The 18,404-nt window shown below is 43.1% G+C and overlaps 1 protein-coding gene across 9 annotated transcripts in view; it reads right to left on the bottom strand.

Moving 5' to 3' along the window:
• LOC142572672 (rho GTPase-activating protein 23-like) overlaps window positions 1-18,404 on the bottom strand; it is a 143,043-nt gene that overhangs the window by 66,111 nt on the left and 58,528 nt on the right. For all 9 annotated transcript variants that reach the window (XR_012826121.1, XM_075681957.1, XM_075681962.1 and 6 more), the window contains exons 3-7: window positions 17,768-17,911; window positions 15,921-15,957; window positions 11,582-11,759; window positions 7,970-8,024; window positions 3,540-4,560 (exon numbers count right to left, since the gene is read on the bottom strand). Coding sequence is in view for 8 of the 9 variants with exons in the window: in XM_075681957.1 (XP_075538072.1) it covers window positions 3,540-4,560; window positions 7,970-8,024; window positions 11,582-11,759; window positions 15,921-15,957; window positions 17,768-17,911 (1,435 nt within the window). In the remaining variant the exon portion in view is untranslated. The remainder of the gene's footprint in view (window positions 1-3,539; window positions 4,561-7,969; window positions 8,025-11,581; window positions 11,760-15,920; window positions 15,958-17,767; window positions 17,912-18,404) is intronic.

Raw genomic sequence — 18,404 nt, 5'->3', positions numbered from 1 at the left:
GCGATGGCATCAACTTCTCTGTTGATGCAAAGAGCACATTATTCTCAAGACTCCTCATTCTTTATTTCTTTCTTTCTTTCTTTTTTTGTCATATAATATGTTGCCTCTGCCACTTGTCTTTGCAATTGCCTATGAACTACATAGCTGCAAAACTCAATTCTAAATAACGTCAGATGGTTTCAAAATGACAGGCTGTGTTGTCAGCCTCCACCAAAAATTGCCCCCATGAGCAGATGAATTCTGCAGAAGTCTGCACTGACGATTAAGCTTTCCGAAAGGAAATCCTGGCGTTTACACGAAAGCAGCCTTACTCTACAGCAATGTGCTATTGGTTCCTGAAAAAGAAAGCTTCGCACTTGCAAAAATTTACTCCACTTCACCAATTTCTGCAGAGTTCATTTACCTGCTCAATTTTTCTACACTTTGTGTTGCCAATTAAATAGCTCTTGCCCAATCATCCACTAGCCCCCTAGTTAGTGCAGTTAGTCTTGAAGCACCTTCCCCAGAAAGGGAGGGGGATGCATGGCATTTGATCCCCAATACAGGACGAGTTTTTCTCTAACTGTGAAGCTTTCTTTCAAAGAAGTCCATCTGTGTTTCCTTTGTAGCTTCGTGCTGTCTCCAGCTGAATGTCAGCTTTTCCTTCCATAAAACCACTTATAAATGGGTGAAGAAACATTCTGTGCTTGAGTGCATTTTTGACAAGCTGATGTTGTTGGCGTGAGCCACCTAAGAAGTAATGGCACTACCATGTTTAGCCCAAATGCACGAGCACATGGCTTACGCAAACACCAGCACCACACAGCCACAAAGACCAGCATGCAGCGCTACAAGTGGACCAGCATGAGCAGCAGCTGACAAAAAAAGAATAAGTGCCTTCGTGTTTGATAGTGGCAGTACACTTCAATGATCACAGTCAAGCCAAGTTTTTAATGTCTCATGTGAGTAGGATCTGTCTTATCAGCTTAACAAACTGGTCAGAAATGGCAGCACGATGCTATGTCATTAAAAATATTCAGAAAAGAAAAATTCCTGCAAATTGCCATTACTTTCTTTTGCGGTCTAATAGCAAAATGATATTGCACAGAAGGTGCAACATGTGTTCATCAAAAATGTCAGAATGCTGTCACTGTTGACCATCCTGGTTCTTTGACAACACACAGTTGTTTTTCCACTAATCTTAAAGCCATCTATGTTGGCAAAGCCTAGCTGTGAAACACACAAAATAAGTATACATTTCAGGTGTAACAATGCTTTGTGTATACAACACTGGGTTTCCACATGTGATAAGTGTGCAATAAGTAGCTTCCAAGTTTTTTATGGTGTTCTGAGTACTCCTGGATTTCGGTATTTGGATGCAAGAAAATGTTACTTCTGGATAAAGAAAGTAATGTGGCAGCGATTAACATTGGTAACTGCCATGTGTACCTTTTTTAAAAATATTCTTTGTACAAGGGATCAGTGATCTTTGATTTGCCCAGTAAACAGCATCTCCATGCTCCGCTCTTGCAAAAAGACAGGCTCACTGCATTACAATTATTATAATGCCATGCTAATTTTTACCAGCTGTACACAATGCCTGTGGCACATTCATAAATTCTCTGAAAAGAACCATTTGACCACAAATAGAAGCAATGTATTCAGGGCAGGTATAGCCCTTCCTCACATGGCAGTGCACATCAATGTATTGCTTTTAATGAATGATAATGAATGAATGATGATGAATGATTAACTGCTGCATGCACGCGCACACACACACACACACACACACACACACACACACACACACACACACACACACACACACACACATACACACACACACACACACACACACACACACACACACACACACACACACACACACACACACACACACAAACGATTTATGCTTAAAATGCTGACTCTACAGTTCCCTTGTGCAGGAGAAAGGTTACTGTGTTCCAGCGCACAAGCTGAAGAACAATTCATTATTGAAGAAGCCTTGCAACACATCTCATTAATGCAGCTCTTTCCATAATTTACCTTTCCAGCTGCCAATTCAAGAAAGATTTATGCAGCAGATTGTATTACCCCCTTTATTCATATCATAAGAAGCCAACAACCAAAGACACCAAGGACAACATAGGGGAAATTACTTGTACTTACTAATTCTATTAAAGAAATGATAAATCAGTGTAAATGAAAGTGGATGATAAAAAACAACTGGCCACAGGTGGGATACAAACCCACGTCTTCACACTGCGCGTGCGATGCACTTACCAATTGAGCTACCGCGGCACCGTTCTCCCATATACTTTCTGCGGTATTTATGATTTTACTACTAGAAATAACCATAGGAGTGTTAGCCAGTTCCACCATTCACAAACCTTGGCGGTGGATGTAGCACATCCTTTCTGCCACAGGCATCACGAGTACATTGTTTTTCCATCCAGTTTCATTTACATTTTCATTTACATTACGCTGATTTATCATTACAATGATTTAATTAGTAAGTGCAGGTAATTTCCTCTATGTTGTCCTAGGCGTCCTTGGTTGTTGGCTTCTTATAATGTGATCAATAAATAAATCGAAACCCTCAGTTCCCTTTATCCTCGTTCATCACATTTATTCATGTAAGGTCCACCTTTGTGCAAGGCGTAACCTTGTGTGAGGTCTCCACTCTGGAGCATGAAACTTAAATAAAGAAAATAAGTTTAAATAAGCGTAACGCTCACAACTTCGTGATGGTTAATTTGCACAAGCCGTTACTAGGTGGAACCAGTTAATGCACTGCCGATGACAGCATCATCATCGTCATCGCACCACATCCATATCACCATACCACCCACGGCGTCATACCACATCGCGATCATGCAGAATAGATCCAGCATGCTTCAACTCTATCGGCTGTGCTGAAGTGCACTGTTTAGCTGCATCTTGCTTTTGGGCTCTTCAAAAGCACATCACTGCAAGAAGTGTGAATCTGGATTTTAAATGCATGGTGTGTGGTTTCGTTACATCATCAAGAGCTTCAAGGTGATGGAAAACTTGGACAGTGATGGATAGCACGGAGGGCGACCAGCTTTGGGAGACAGCTGATGAGGCGAGCTTGTCAAATGACGAGGGCAGAACAAGAGGTGAGTACAACTAAATGTGTGTGCATTTGTAGTCGGCTGCTAGTAGATGCATTATTCTGCATAGCACTTTGACTGCAGTTCAAGGCTTCAGTGAGCAGCCATAAGCCTGCCTTATGTAAAGCCGCAAACCCTGTAAGAAATCCGGGGGAAAGAAAAGGGCGGGTTGTACATGAGTAAATACTGTAAGTTCCGTACTGCCAAAGTACCTGCAAATGTGCACTGTACTTTCTCTCAAAAAGGTTGCCGATTGTCATATTCATCTTTGGCTATAAAAATGTGCAGCTGATGATCGAAATGCGCCTACAAAACATTGCAAGGATTGAAAAGTAGGAAAGAAGAAAACAGTGGTCTTGAAGGGCCTTAAATTCATATAGCACAGCAGTGCACCCAAAGCAATGAAACATGAAGAGCAACACTCACTTTGGCAGACAGCGCCATTGTCAAGGTTTGGCGAGCTCCCCTCATTGCTCCTGGCAAGGGTGCTTTGGTCAGGTAATGAGGAGAACCCCTTCTCTTCGAAAATGGGGCTATCAGGTGACCGGTCAAATGAAGGGATGCGTGATGTGGGTGATGACAAGGGTAGTAGCCGGTCAAAGGAGACCGGCGGTGCTGCTGATAGTGACGAAGTCTCCGATGCACCATCTCCCCTGCGGCCATCTGAGCCCGAGCCGTCCATCTCCTCGAACTTGGCTGCGCGTACCGACACAATCGGCACGGGACAGCCAGAGGTTAGCCGCGCAAGCTCACTCCGATACAGCTTCATCCTCTCGAGTGAGCGTGCAAGAAGGCCTCCCGATTCGAACAGGTGTAACCGCTGTGCAACGAGGTTCAGGGAGGAATGATCGTCGGTAGCCATGTCCAAATGAGTCGTTGCTGTCGTAGTCGTCACCGTCGTCGTTACTGTCGCTGTCTGCTTAGAATCGGCGTCTTCCACGCTCCCAATACCACTGTCTGCTTGGCCTTGGGCAGACCAAGGGTCTTCTGGCTTGAGGAACTGAGTTCCCAGGTGCATGGGAACACTTGTACTCGGAGGCATCTTGGACGAGGTGGTTGGCCGGGGCACGCCAACTTCAGCCGTTCGGTAGGACGGGTAGCTGAGAGACATGGGCTGTGAGGCAAGCAAGTTGCTCTGGTTGCTTCGGTCGCTTTGTTCTACAATGGCATCACCCAGCGTTGTGCCCTGTGGCGGAGATGCAGCAGAGGCAGACGCAGTCATGGCCGGCGGTGGAGAGGGGTCGAGGCCAAAAAAGCGACGGCGAGCTGGGTTGACAGGCCGGAAGTGCGTCGAGGGAGTGCAGTGTACTGGTGAAGTCGGCTCGGAGGTCGGCACGCCTCGTCCTCGCTGGGGTGGAAGGAGAGAAGAGCCATCAGTGTTGGGACGGGCCTGGGAAGTCTGCCATGGTGGCCTCCGCACTGGTTGATAGGCTGCGCTGGCGAAATACTGCCAGAAAAAAACAAATCAACAGCGCTCAGGCTTAGTAATCCAGTGTCATACTAGAACATTAGCAAAGCAGAAGTAAAGGCACTCGAGACAGCACTAGGGCACAGAAAGTCAAGCTCTTTGCATACGTGGTTGTTGTAGGTCAATAAAGCAATGACAGTTGAATTCCATTAATTCCATCCTGACAAGACCGACGAAAATGGTCAAATTATCCGATAGGTCAAATTAAACAAATGACAGAAATAAAGCCGAAACACGCTGTTGATTCACTTGACCGTATTTGTCTTGAAAGTTAGCTTTGCCACACTACAACTCTCACGTGGTGAAGCATATTAAGCAGGGAAAGATGCAACTGTTGGGGACATAGCACGTGCTCCTTAGTTTACACATGCACCATCTCCAGTCACAGTACAAGCACCGACACCCCTAATAAGCTTACTGGCAGGCCTTCAGAATTTCAGATAGACCCCCACTCTTTTGTTGGCTTTAAAACATCCCCTCAAAGTTATGGAGTTTTGCGATCTTACTGTCTTTATCACTAGCTTTCCCAAAACAAAATTTTTCTCTGTTTCTAAATGCATGGCGCATACGCACACATATATTGAAGGAACGCATACTAGGCCCTGTTAAAGGGAAGCTGAAGAGTCTGTCGAATTCAATAAGACGCTCATATACGGATGCGGGAACCTTATAAACCATGAAGGCAAAATTTTGGGGGTGATTTTTCACTTAAGAGCGATGCAACCGTCGGTTAAAATTGCGCTGTAGCTCCACCCCCCGTCGAGCGCCGCGCTGCTGCTGCTGACGCTGACGATGCGAGCGAAGACCGGAAACCGCGGCTTAGTGACGTCAACACTGGTGTTCCGCTCCTTCGCAGTCTACGCGACCGTGCCTGACCGGGCTTATTTTTGCGTGCGTGCCGTCCTAATCTGCTTTGCTCGACCCTACATTCCTTTGTTTGTGTTTATATAGCAGTGGTAGTTGACATGCGCAGCATCAATTGAACTTCTAGGCCAATCATGGCGGCATTGTGTGCAGCCTACACTTGCACGAACACCAGCGGCCGCGACGATGTTCCGATGTTTCATTAGTTCCTGCAAGACAAGAAGCTTTCAGCTAAGTGGGAGGCTACTGTGAAGCGAAACAACTTCAAGCACTCAAGAACAACAGTGTTGTGCTCTAACCACTTCCGTGACGATTACTACCAGAGTTTATCAATAATGCGTGCTTTGGGTTCTCCTAAAAAAAAATAGTTAGCACGCTGAACGGAAGGTGCATGTTTATCGCTCACCCTTGACGCAGGTTTCATCGCCAAGCGCCGCGAATTTTTTATTCGCATGTGTGTTGTAAAATAGCCTGCATGCAGCTACCATAACGCAGTGCAAGCGTAAAGTTTGCATGTGTTAGAAAGCCTGCTCACGCCAAGACGCTGCGCTCCCCCTTCTCTCACACACATAGAGAAACCGACCATCTCACGTACCCAACGGAATTCGCCGGTTACAAGTAGCGTGCGGATGGCGCACTGATGAAGGTTCTATACTACATGTGCTACAACAGCCGGTAAAATTTTCCCGCGTTTAAACCGTCTGTGTAGATTGCCGACAGCTTTGGGGCAGCGCACAAATGCTGAACATTGCATCACCGCTTACGTTCTACGAGGAGGCATGCAGGAACATAACACTACAATTGTTTGCCCGGAAACGTACTCACTGGAACGCTGAATGCAGCTTAGCAAAGTACATACTCGCCAAAGAACATTTCCAACGCAGGGAGATGCTAACACTTCGCCTTTGTTCGCGTGGAAAGCAGTGCTTGCACCAGTATTTTTTGCTTCTTGGAGAAGCTGGCTCTTCGCAATCAGCTCGTACATGTAGTATGTACAAGTATGTACGTACGTGTAGTATGTACAAGTATAAGCCCCTTACAAGTGATCTTGCACGCAACAGCGACAGCGCTACAAGCGAGGCGATGACTGTCGCGTTCACTCGTCGTCTGCGAGCCGAACTCCACGCGAGCGACGGCTTTGAGCGACGACTTTCCGGTATGAGGGCAGCAATATACGCGCCGAAACTAGCGTGACGCATGCTTTATCAAATTAAGTTGATGTATTTTACTGAAGAAGGAGAACAAAATATTTCTGAAGGTCTTGCACTAGGTTCTTATTCTTGCACATGTAAAATTCAATAGTTTGCTCGTTCCGTGCAACAAACAGTAGTATTTCAGTTATGTGCATCCAGTTTCGGCTTCGCACAATTGGCTAGTCACTCATAGCGTTTCCGGGCGACGAGCGACGAGTTCTAGATTTCTAGAAACGAGCGATCGAGCGGCTACACCGAGCGATTTGTTCAAGCGACGGCCCGTTTTGTCGCTCGAAGCCGTCGCCCGTCACTGTCGCGCGCAAAATCGCTCTCGTAGAGTTTGGACTTAACACCGAACTCCTCAGAGAAACGCAAGCTCTCGAAAATTTCTATGACCGTCTCAGCAAAACACCACCAAACTACTTTGCACCGTGTTTTGTGTGTAGTGGCAGCAGTCGGTCCGGACGAACACAATTGTTGACGTCACGAGGCGCCCGACCAATCACAGGCGGAAACGAGGCACGCGAGCTGGGCGTGTCTGCTGCTGCACGTTTCGTCGAAATAAAGTATGTTTGCGCTTTCTTTCGCTCAATTTCGACGCGATATTCGAATTCAGAGGGTTGAAAATCACGGCGTACTGCTCTTCACTCATTTTTTCTGGAAAAGCTTTCAGCTTCCCTTTAACAGTCTCATACATGAGGCACGCATGGTGAGCAAAAGGAGGGCATGAATCAAGACAGCAACATTAGAAACAGCTCTGAATGGCTGCCGGTAAGATTATTAGGCATCTAGGTGCTCATAACTGTGACCGGAGACATTGCATGCATGCCTGCATAATCAAGGAATGCATACCCTTTCATATGACAGTGGCCCCTCTCTATTCTAGGTAAGGTATGGTATGAAGAACTTTATTTAGGTCCTGAGGCATCCGTCTGGGACTGATGCGGTATGTTTCATCACAATTAATTGCATATGCTTCACCACACAACACGGCTGTATTGCGACAAAACTAACTAGCCAAGTTTGAAAAATTTTGGCAAAGGTCAATTTTAGGATAGAAATAACGGAGGTTTGGGCCCATAAAAATGTATGGACACTGGCTGGGACCTTCAGTTGGGTCTGAATTAACCGAAAAATTGAATTAACCAGAGTCGAATTACAGGAAGCGTACTGTATAATAGGGGGATTTGAATGATAATGAAATGGGCAAAAATATTACAGCTTTTCAGCACCATTGGAAGTCGCAGCACATCGCTTGGCACCATGGACCACAAATAACACTATTGTGACTGTAGTATAGTATGCCAAACACTTGCTAGTGCAAAACTTACAAGCTGAAGGATGTCATCTTCTTTGGGAACAACCAGAAGCTGTACAGACAGACCCCTGCAAAAGAAGAGGAACAGTGTTAGCCTTCTGTTGTGTATTAGTCCATTAGTATTAGGCTACTATTGAAATAGCATTAGTCTTCTATTGAGAATATACAATCAACTTTTGTTAATTCGTGCTTAATAGGACTGACATTATTGATCTAATTATGTGGTGGGTCAAATTAAAAGAAGAGGCATAAAAAAACAGCAGTCATTTACCCACTTCTAAAGCACTTCTGAATCAAATGTGCACCAGTCTTTACAAGTTCAAAGTAGAAAACAATGGCTGCCTAAATATAATGTGCACCTGACATTATAACACAAAAAACGTAGCATGCCTCTAATTCTGGCAATCGAGAAAAGATGAAACCCACACACACTACTTTCACAGAATAGAAATCGAATTGCACTTAGTCCAGTTGTCACTTCATACAGTTCTTTATCACTATGGGCCATAACATGCGTGGTCTCTGTGCGGTCCACAGTGTTTAGTAATCAGCATTTTTTTTAATGACCCTGTAACATTGTGAGCCACCTATATATAGAGGGTGCCTGTAGCTAGACTAACTACTTTGGCAGTTGGTCCAACAGAGCATGCAAGAGACCAACATGCTAAAGATATGTGCTGCAGCTTTGAGGTCACTAGTTTAGCACGTAAAATTAATTCTGTTTTGAATGAGCTTCGTAATGAAAGCAGCACATCGTCATCACCAACCTATGCAAAAACTTGTTCTGTTGCCATCTTGAGACGACAGTGGCAATGACCATGGCTCCCTGACAGTAGATTGTTGCGAATGCCACAAATTTAGTTTTTTCGTTCGACTGTAATGCAAAGGCAATTTTCGGGTGCATTTTTTTAGAAATGAGGTGCACCTTAGAATGAGAAAAATGCATAATTGTTTGTGAGCTACCGTTTTCACATGAAACTCTGCTGATGGCAGCCTGAAAATGCTGATTTTCAGCTACTTTCGGCATTTCGTCAGCCAATGAGGTCACAATTGTCGTCACCTTTATAGAGTCAGGCACGTGCGTGCTGACCAGAGTTGCAGAGTGGGGCCCTCCATTTTATTTCCGCTCTATTCCGGAGAGTTGAGATTCCCATAATTCCACTGCTTCAGAATGCTGAGAGCTGCACTATTCCTACTCCTGGAGTGGCTGAGCTACTCTATTCCATTCCTCCAATTTCAGTAAATGAAACACTTTTTCTATAATCGTTTACTGCTTGCATGCCTAATAAGTAAAAAACAAATTTTTGAAGTCTTAACAATACTACAAATATTGCTAACTAATATTTTTTCCGAATCAGAACAAACTTTTTTTGTAGCCTATTATCTTTGCGCTTTGTTTCTACCTGTAAACTCTTTAAATATACTTTTTCTAACAGTGGATACTTGGGCCCTATAACATAAGACTATTCCAATAGTTTTTATTCCAACCTCCTGACGTCAAATTTATGTAACTGCCGATGCAAGCATCGGGCGGTGACCGGCAGTGTTGCCTGAATAGCCGAATCAAACGCTCTCCTCGTTTATAGGAGGCCACTTTTGTTTGCTTTAAAACAAATAACATTGCCTACACTGAGCGGTTTTTATTATCTAATTAGCTGACAAAAGGCGAGGAGCACGCCAAGTGGAGAGGGTTTTGATGGGGCCGAGCCAGCCCGCTGAAAATAGATAACCAGATGAAGAGGGTGGTGCCGGCGTTTGCAATTGGTCTGTTTTCCCTTATTTGGCTCGCGGTGGCTTGTCTAAAATTGCAGTGGCATGCAACGGACACTTAAACATGCCGCTAAAATGGATCCTCAGCAAAGAAGAGCAATGTTGTATATGTGCCGAAAGGGCTCGATAACGTTATACAGCCACGCAAAAAGTTATGTGATACGCAAATAAACCCATACTCTCCAGCAGGTGCGAGTAGCCAGTGCTTGAGCACTTGGCGGCAGCCATCTATTCCTTTGAGAACGGGGCAGGCTACTCAGAAAGAAATACAGTTTTTTTTCAACATATTAATGCATCTTTAACACATACACGACACTTTGACGCAATTAGTTTTAGCGGTTTTGTGACGTTGAGTAACGGACAGGTGCAGTGGGTGGAGCCAGAAACCTTTTGACCAATAGCAGAGGGTTAATGGCAAAAAGGCATCGAATCAAATAATTATTTTTCTTTTGTTCAGTCACATCAGGCATAATCAGTGTGCACACGTCATGTCAGATTGGGAGCTATCACGGTATTCGTGACATCGCATGACAGACAGGCGAAGTGGGGGTGGTGTAAAAAAGTTTTTGAGCAATCGCGGAGGCTTGATTGTAGAATTGGAATAGAAATGTTTGGAATAGCCTTATGTTATAGTGCCCCTTATGTTAGTTGTGCGGGTTGAAGTCACAAATAATTGGTGTGATTGCAATATATATCCAGTTCTTGCGATCATAATACGAATTTTTTTTTTTTTTATTCAAGATAGCCTAAAGACCCATACAGGCATTACATTACGGGTGTAACAACAAATCAATGATGAATACAGTATGTATTCAAAGAGATAATACATGTTAAAATAAAACAAGTATCTCCAAAACACGTCACTTCAGAAGAATGGACCACATGACAGGCTGCCAGCCTGTCATGTGATCCCCTCTTCCGAAGCTCCTCTCAAATAGATAAAACAGAGAGTGAGAGAGCAAAAGCTCAGTCACTCTCTCGGATTCTCCTAAACGAATATTTAAAAAAAACAAGCTTTATAGTAATTATAGGCAAACTTATAGTGTTTATAGTCCAACTACCATAATCCAAACTTTCCTTCGTCATGTTTATGTGGTCTTTCTTCAATTTAGGATTAAGCCTGGTTTTTCACAGCCAAACATGACGAAAATTTCAGACTGCATGGTGCACCGATTTCGCTAATACGAGCATATAGCTACCTGCTTATGACCACCACTGACGTTAGCATCAAATTAGCTGCTCAGGTGTTATGCGGTTCACAACCAAAGCATAAGCTATGATGCAAGCAAGGTTAGCCTTATACTAAATAAAATCTGCCATTTCCAAAAAAGTTTAATTCTTCAGAAACAATTTTTATTCGAGTAAAGCAAACAACAAAGTAATCCTACAATGTTGTGCATGTTGTGCATCCAGCTAGCTTATTTTGTCACTGTGATGATTAATATTAACATAAAGGCAAAACGCACCCATCTTTCATTCTTATATTTTTTTCTGGCTTACCGAGACTCTTCTCATGGTCTCAAAATGGCCTTTATTATTTGTATTGTTGAAACATAATTTGCTAATACTTCATTATGTAACTGTGAACTTTTGATCTTTCGTCGCCGCTCCCTTCTGTAACACTTTCGCCCATTGCAGGTATCGGAGAAATAAATAAATAAATAAATAAATACAGCTCAACTCATTTCTCTCTTCGGTGTCCCTTTAGGCACAAGTCAGAGTGAGAGTGCTCAGTTGCCTAAGAGTGATTCATGAAGAAATAGGCATCTGCAAAACAAGCCACGTCACACCACAAGGACATGGATCAAACAAAGCAGATAAAGCACGACGGCGCAAAATTATAAGCTGGACTGACCCCCTCTTGATGAGATCGACGACCTGCGCATAGGAGCGTCCAGTGACAGGCTGCCCATTGATGGAGACAATACGGTCGCCCGTGACAAGGCCTGCCCTGTCAGCTGCACTTCCAGGCTGGACCTCTCGCACAAAGATGGTGTCCATGGCTTCTTGCTTGTGCTGGTCCCAGCTCGGATCTGCAAGGCCAGCAAAGGACTCGTAATACTGAACAGCTATAGTGTACATGACCTTAAACACTGGCCCTTTTGAATCAACACTGGCCCTTTTGATCACACTTACAGAGTTGACAACTTAAATTTTCTTTAAATACTACAGTCAGAGCCCAACAATAAAAAATTTTGGTTATAAATACCAAAACTTATTTTACAGTAGACTTCCGTTAACCCTTTGAGGGTAGATTTTTTTCGCAATATGCGACTGCCAAGGGTCGATTTTTTTTAATTGCAGATTCCAATTCTTCTGAGGGACCTATTTTGAGAAAAAAGATTACAGTAATTTTTCTAGGGCGACCGTAAAGTGAGAAAAAAATATTTTGTGCTGGTATATATGAACTGTTTATTCATGAATAACAACAATAAAAAAAAGGAAACAAACTTATAAGAATCAAAAATTTGATGCATTGTTATACACATAGTTCAAGGCTTAGAAAACGTGCACATGAGAATATTTCACAACTCTGAAATGTTCCCGTTCTTACACTAATATTTACGTTCATAGCGTAATCGAACTGCGCAGGTGAGCACACTCAAGAAAACTGTGGTTGCGTGTCCGTCAAAAAAGCAAAACATATGACAAACTTCTGCTTATCTTCATTTTATTGCCAACCAGAAGCAATTAGTTGTCGCGCGTCTCCAAAAAAGAAAAAAAAAAAAAGAAAAGGAAACGCATGCACGGCGGCATCCTTCCTATGTGCACCCCTGTGAGCACTAAACAAGCGAGAAATAGGCGGTCGCCCTTTGAGCGATTAGTAACGAGATAGCCATCAGTTTTGCGAGCGCAAGAAGCCGAAAGCACCCATGGAACAAAACCCAAACCGCCATCTGCCCGCGCCCACGCCAACGTGCGAGCGGTAGTATATAGACACACTAGAGCAAACTAGGTCTAAAACAAACCACGTAACGGAAACCGAGAGGGAGCTGCGAGAAAAAATTCCCTGTATTCCCACATAGTGGCAGCACATGCCAGAAAAGAAAAAGGTTAGGAAATAGGTGCGCTTTTTAAACGTGCAGGCGGCGCCGTAAATATATGGCATCAACCATTTTGGGCCTGTTTGCGGCGCCGTATATTTACGTCATTGACCCTCAAAGGGCTAATACGAGCCGAGTTAAAACAATTTTTTCGCTTGATTCAATTCTGGCTGCAGGTCCCGGCCAGCACTCACGCATTTGTATGGGTCCAAACTTTGGTTATTTCAATCCTAAATTTGACCTTTGCCATATAATTAAAGCTTGACCAGTTGGCACGCATGCGCCTGATCCCTATGATGACACCATAGTGACCCCTTTAGTGGGAACGTCTGTATCAGTAGAACTTGCAAAACAGTGAATGCATTGAATACACATTAAAAGAATATCCAGTCAAAAATTACTATTTTTGGCCTGCCCTAGAAAGATATTTCAAGCAATAACCGTAGCTCACAATGTCTGATCACAGTATTTACCCAATTCTAACCCATGCCTTATGATTTTTTTATTTTTTTTGAGGGGGGGGGGGGCTGGGGTCAAATTGGGTTGAATATTGCCTGCACAGTGCAATTGGACACGATACCAAAACCACCTCCGCAGAATTCGTATGCTTTACTGCACAGATGTATTGAAGCAAAGCTGCATTTAGGAAACTGGTCACTGTTGTGCATATATGCACGGGCCGTGAAGGGCCTGCAGTATATCCAAATAAAAATTTTAAAAAAATATATGCCCATTGCCCTTGCCCCTTGCCCATTTCTCATGCTAAAAATCAGGTGCCCATTAGATTTCATCGGTTCAGAGCTTTAATGTCATTTCTAGATTAGTTCGCCACTTTGGACACGTAGAAAGCAGGTGTGCATTTGATTCGAGGGTGTGTTATAATATGGCAAATACTGCCAAATGAATCAATGGCACGCTTTGGCATTTCTTCTGCATCTTGTTTAATTTGACCCACCGGATAATGTGATCAGTTTCATCAGTCCCGTAAGGGTCAAATTAACCAAGTCGACTGTATTATTCAGACTGTTGATTTATTAATTAACATAATTAACCAACTTTGTTTTGTAGGGATGTTGTGAACAGGCACATTTCTGCAGAGTCACAGCTGGTATCTGCATCAATAATCTGCATTGATGATCTAATAATTTGCATTACATGTGGAAATATTCATGAAGTTTATACATGAAACACTCATGTAATGGTGGCCGAAAGTTCAGTTGCTATTGTGCACTGGCTCTATGGAGTGCATTGGTTCTGTGAAGTGCTGTGGGTATATGTCCAAATAATCAAGCACTTCCGAAAAATCTGGCTCTGAAAAATCAGTCGACTACTGTAATTGTATATCTTGCCATTCTGCCCTAAAGTGGATGCAAATGAAAGATCACTGGTGTTAATACAACTGTAAACAAGCTCCAAAAATGTGGCATTCTATGATAAAATTGCAAAAGTTGGCAGCTATGCACTTCAGGTAATCTATGTACAGCACAAACAAATCTTGCATACAAAAGCATGTATGCAAGAGCAATCCACAAGAACAAGCAATAGCCAACACATTACTAGCAGAAGTGCATTACTAGTGTATTCTTTGCTTAGCGCATTACTTCAATATTGACATGTTTAATATTAATTTTCATCGCTTCAACGGTAGTAGTTAAATATTGTTGGCTGCCACATAATTTAAGTTGTTATGACACTCCACACTCATTAACTCTGTCTTCACCGTATCTGCTTTTGTATGCAAATGAGTTGAATTTTTCACTACTGTTTTTTTCTTTTTTTCATGCAATGAAGTTGCAGTTCTGCCAATGCTACACTGGTTGGGTGTTCCATGTGCACGTGCAGCACGAGTTGGCATGCTGGCGAAGGCTGTAATCAAAACATCATACTGTTGCCGACTGCCATATCGTTGCTATGTACCAGGGAAATGGACCTTACTGAAGCTGATGCCATAAATAATTTTCATGCTTTCTTTTCAACCATCTACCATTTACAATTCTACCATTTTATACCATCTATAGCTGTATTTGAGTTAATTTTTCATACTACTCTTTTTCATACTTCTGTGTAATTCAGCGCAAAACAGCCCACATACCTTGGTGAAGCCCCTATGGTCTATATCTTGAGCTGCTCCAATCAAGGACCAATAAATTTGGTTTGGTGACAACCAATGACAAGCAGCCTTACAAGTAAAAAGTATGGTGGATTCACAATTGGTACTCTGACCACTTCCTGTATGAAGCAATGCTGAATAATAATGCACCACATAAACCTTTACCTAGAAGAAGGCTAGATGAAAAAGCAAAATACCTCTACCAGGTCTACTTATGATGGCCATGGGACTTCAGATTTTTTCCAGATCATGAAAACCCCAAAGGAACTAACTATTTTATGTGTTCATGTTTTACATGTGTACCACCAAAAAAAAAAATTTCATTTCAGTTATTCTTCTGCAAGAACTAGGTAGCGACAATCTGTCACTGTGATTTGTCCCCCGCTTCTGAGAAATTCAGCTATCCCGCCTGACCTCCAAGTGGGGGTCATTGCCCCCTGCTCTTTCTTGGGATGCGAGGTGGCTGCCCAACAGGGGTGCCAACACTGCCACTTGGCAGACCTGTTTTACTGTGGAATAAAGCCAGTCTACTCTTCGTTCTCAACCTGTCAAAACATGTATTACTTGCCTCCACTAAACCGAGCTCCCAACTACTATGCAGACTTTCAAATTAATTCTCAACAGATGACTACAACGATGTTATCACTCAGTGTTTATTCCGATTACTACACTCATTAGCTCTCACAATGCCTTCATGAAGTGAAAACTCCCTAAAAATTTGCTAAAATCATACATTATATTTTCTTGTGAAGTGACTCATCAGCAATTTCCCAAGTCTCTTCCAGGTAGTTCTGATGTCCCGATCTTTTCCATACAGAAAACCTAACGAGATTACACAACTTGCTTACTTGGGGCATGACACAAGCAGCTCTCATAACTCTTCTTACTGATGTAAGCCTGCTGTAATTTTTTTTTTTTAACGCAAATGAGACCACACAGAAATTGTCAGATCATCTTCCGTTAGTAAACCTGTCAGCGTTTGTCACTGACAAAAATTAAAGTAGACACAGCAATGAAACAATTTTTTTTTTTTTACTTACCTACAACTGTTGGGTGTTTTCCTGCTAACCGGGCAGCCTGCAAGAAACAGAAATTGCTTCTCAGGAAGCTGCTGGTGACTATGATATTGTTAACAAATCAGTAATAAAGATTAAAAGTTATCATAACATGATCCTCAAAGCTGTTAACTAACGCCCTTGTGAGCTCTTCATATGTGGCAACAATACTCCAGGCAATAAAATCTGCTCTAGCCAGCATGATTTGATAAGACAATCAATCGCAAAGGTCCAAGAGCATGTGACATGCAAGAGCCATGAGAAAATTTAATTGCCTTGCAACCCACACATGCCTCTTTAGCCCAAAGTTGTAAGCTGTATTTCTGTGTGCCCCCCCCCCCCCCCCAGCTAGACCAATGCACCACTGAATTCCAGACTGAGCACCAAAGCAGAAACAAAAATTTCTCTTCAAGACATTCATTTTTCATAATCTTTTGCAGCCACCTGTGAAAAATCTGGATGAGTGCGAGCCATGATAAAAAGGTTACGCAAGCCTTTCTGACTTATTTTTTAAGTGGAACATGTAGTTAAATTTTCGCAGGCGACTAGCCAAATTTAAAGAAGTACTTCATTAATAATAACAGCGCTACTCTCCACAATTCCTTTTGGTAAACAAGACAGAAAAATCGCACTGCAATGCCTTCCATTATTATGCAGTTTCTGAAAAAAGGAATCCTGGGCCATTCCCCTCTGCGAAGGTGGGTGACCAGCAAAGCTGTGTAGCGCACATCAAAGAGGCGACACAGAATTTTGGACAAAGGTACAAACACATTTTTTCTCTTGATCGGTGGTCATCGTGACGAAAGGTATGCGCAAACACTTATTTTATACATCCGCATTCAGTTGTGCTATACATTCGTTGTATACATTTGTACTTTCATTTTGCAATATATTGAGGCAATGAATTTGAGAGCGAAATCATCGAACCGACTGGCAGTGGGCCAGTGCCACTGCCAGTCGCAGAGGGAGGGGCCTTTGCAGAGGGAGGGGCCTTTGCAGAGGGAGGGGCCTTTGCAGAGGGAGGGGCAGCACGGGAACGCTGGCACGAAAGCCAGCTGTGGAACAAGACAGTGACGACGAACGTGCAAGCAGTGGCACGAGCCATTGCTGATGATGATAGTTTTTGCTCACACAGATTTGTTAATGGACACGAAAAATGAACGGAACCCTAGCCATAAATAGCTTTGCTGTAAAAGATTATACCAAAGCACTGACTGACTTGGTGCAAGGCTCTATCAACAGTTGCCCAGTCATTCAGCTTCAAACTCTCTTTTTTGCCAGATGCTGATCAAGATGGAAAAACAACGCTCAACAGTGTCACAAACACTTTGCTGTTAATGCCCTGAAACGGCGAGAGCTGCTGTGTGCAACACATAACATCTACCCGTTCAATTTGAAGCACACAATAACCACATATGTCGCAAACCAGTCTGAATGGCTCAGCAAATAAGTTTTTTTTTATATTGGCAGTCAACATTTTTTGTACGCTTTTTCTTTTTTGCATTCAACAAGAAAAAGATCAAGGAGACATCATTCAATGCATTTGGCACCGCCTCAAATTACACCTTAGAGTTCCAAACCTTTGGAGGGGGGAGACATAACTGCCACATTCCTTCTTCAAAAATATGAAGCGCTGCAGGTACAATATGAGACACTACAACGCAGTCAACTCCAGCCGGATTTCAAGTAGCTTCCAAGCTTTCTAAACCATTGCAATGCCTCAGCTTAGATAATACGGAGGCAATGCAATACGATGGAGGTGGACAAAACGTGAACCCTCAGGGACTATGTGGCTCAGACATGCTACCACATGCAAGGAAAGGTATGCTCACCTTGATGGCATCGGGAGGGTAGACCACAAAGTGCCGCAGCGTGAAGCCCAGGTCCTCGTTTGAGCTGGACCGCTGCAGCACCACCGTCCTCACCCCATGCCATGCCTTGTCCTCCTTGGATTCCTTCCTGCCTGCAGCTTGATCCTGGACAAGTACAAGCACATGTGTGAGAGACCCTTGTCAACCACAGCCACAACTAACTGCAATGCACTCAACAACGGCTATACTAAAGGGCAGACTGCCCAAGTGCTGTTAAACAGACATGCTGTCCAGGCAAAATTGAGAATTGTCTTTGAGATAACACATTGTGTGCCAACAAATGCTTGCACACATGCTGATATGTACAAACACTAGTAAACACTAGAACAATTTAAAAAAAGGAACTATACCGGATAAGGCTTGATTCTGTGCACGCTGATTAAGTTCAGCACCAATTATTAGCGCATTTACTAGGAGCACCTCTCTTGTTCTTGCACACCAACACAAAAAAAAAGAATATCTGGGGTTTTACATGCTAAAACCACAATATGATTACTAGGCAAGTTAAAGTGGAGAACTGCAAATTAATTTTGATCACCCAAGGGCTCTTTAATGTGCACCTAAATTTAAATACGCGAGTGTTTCTGCATTTCACCAC

Source organism: Dermacentor variabilis, chromosome 2 (assembly GCF_050947875.1).
Source record: "Dermacentor variabilis isolate Ectoservices chromosome 2, ASM5094787v1, whole genome shotgun sequence".
NCBI lineage: Eukaryota > Metazoa > Arthropoda > Arachnida > Ixodida > Ixodidae > Dermacentor > Dermacentor variabilis.
This window is presented reverse-complemented; position numbering and strand designations above follow the sequence as displayed.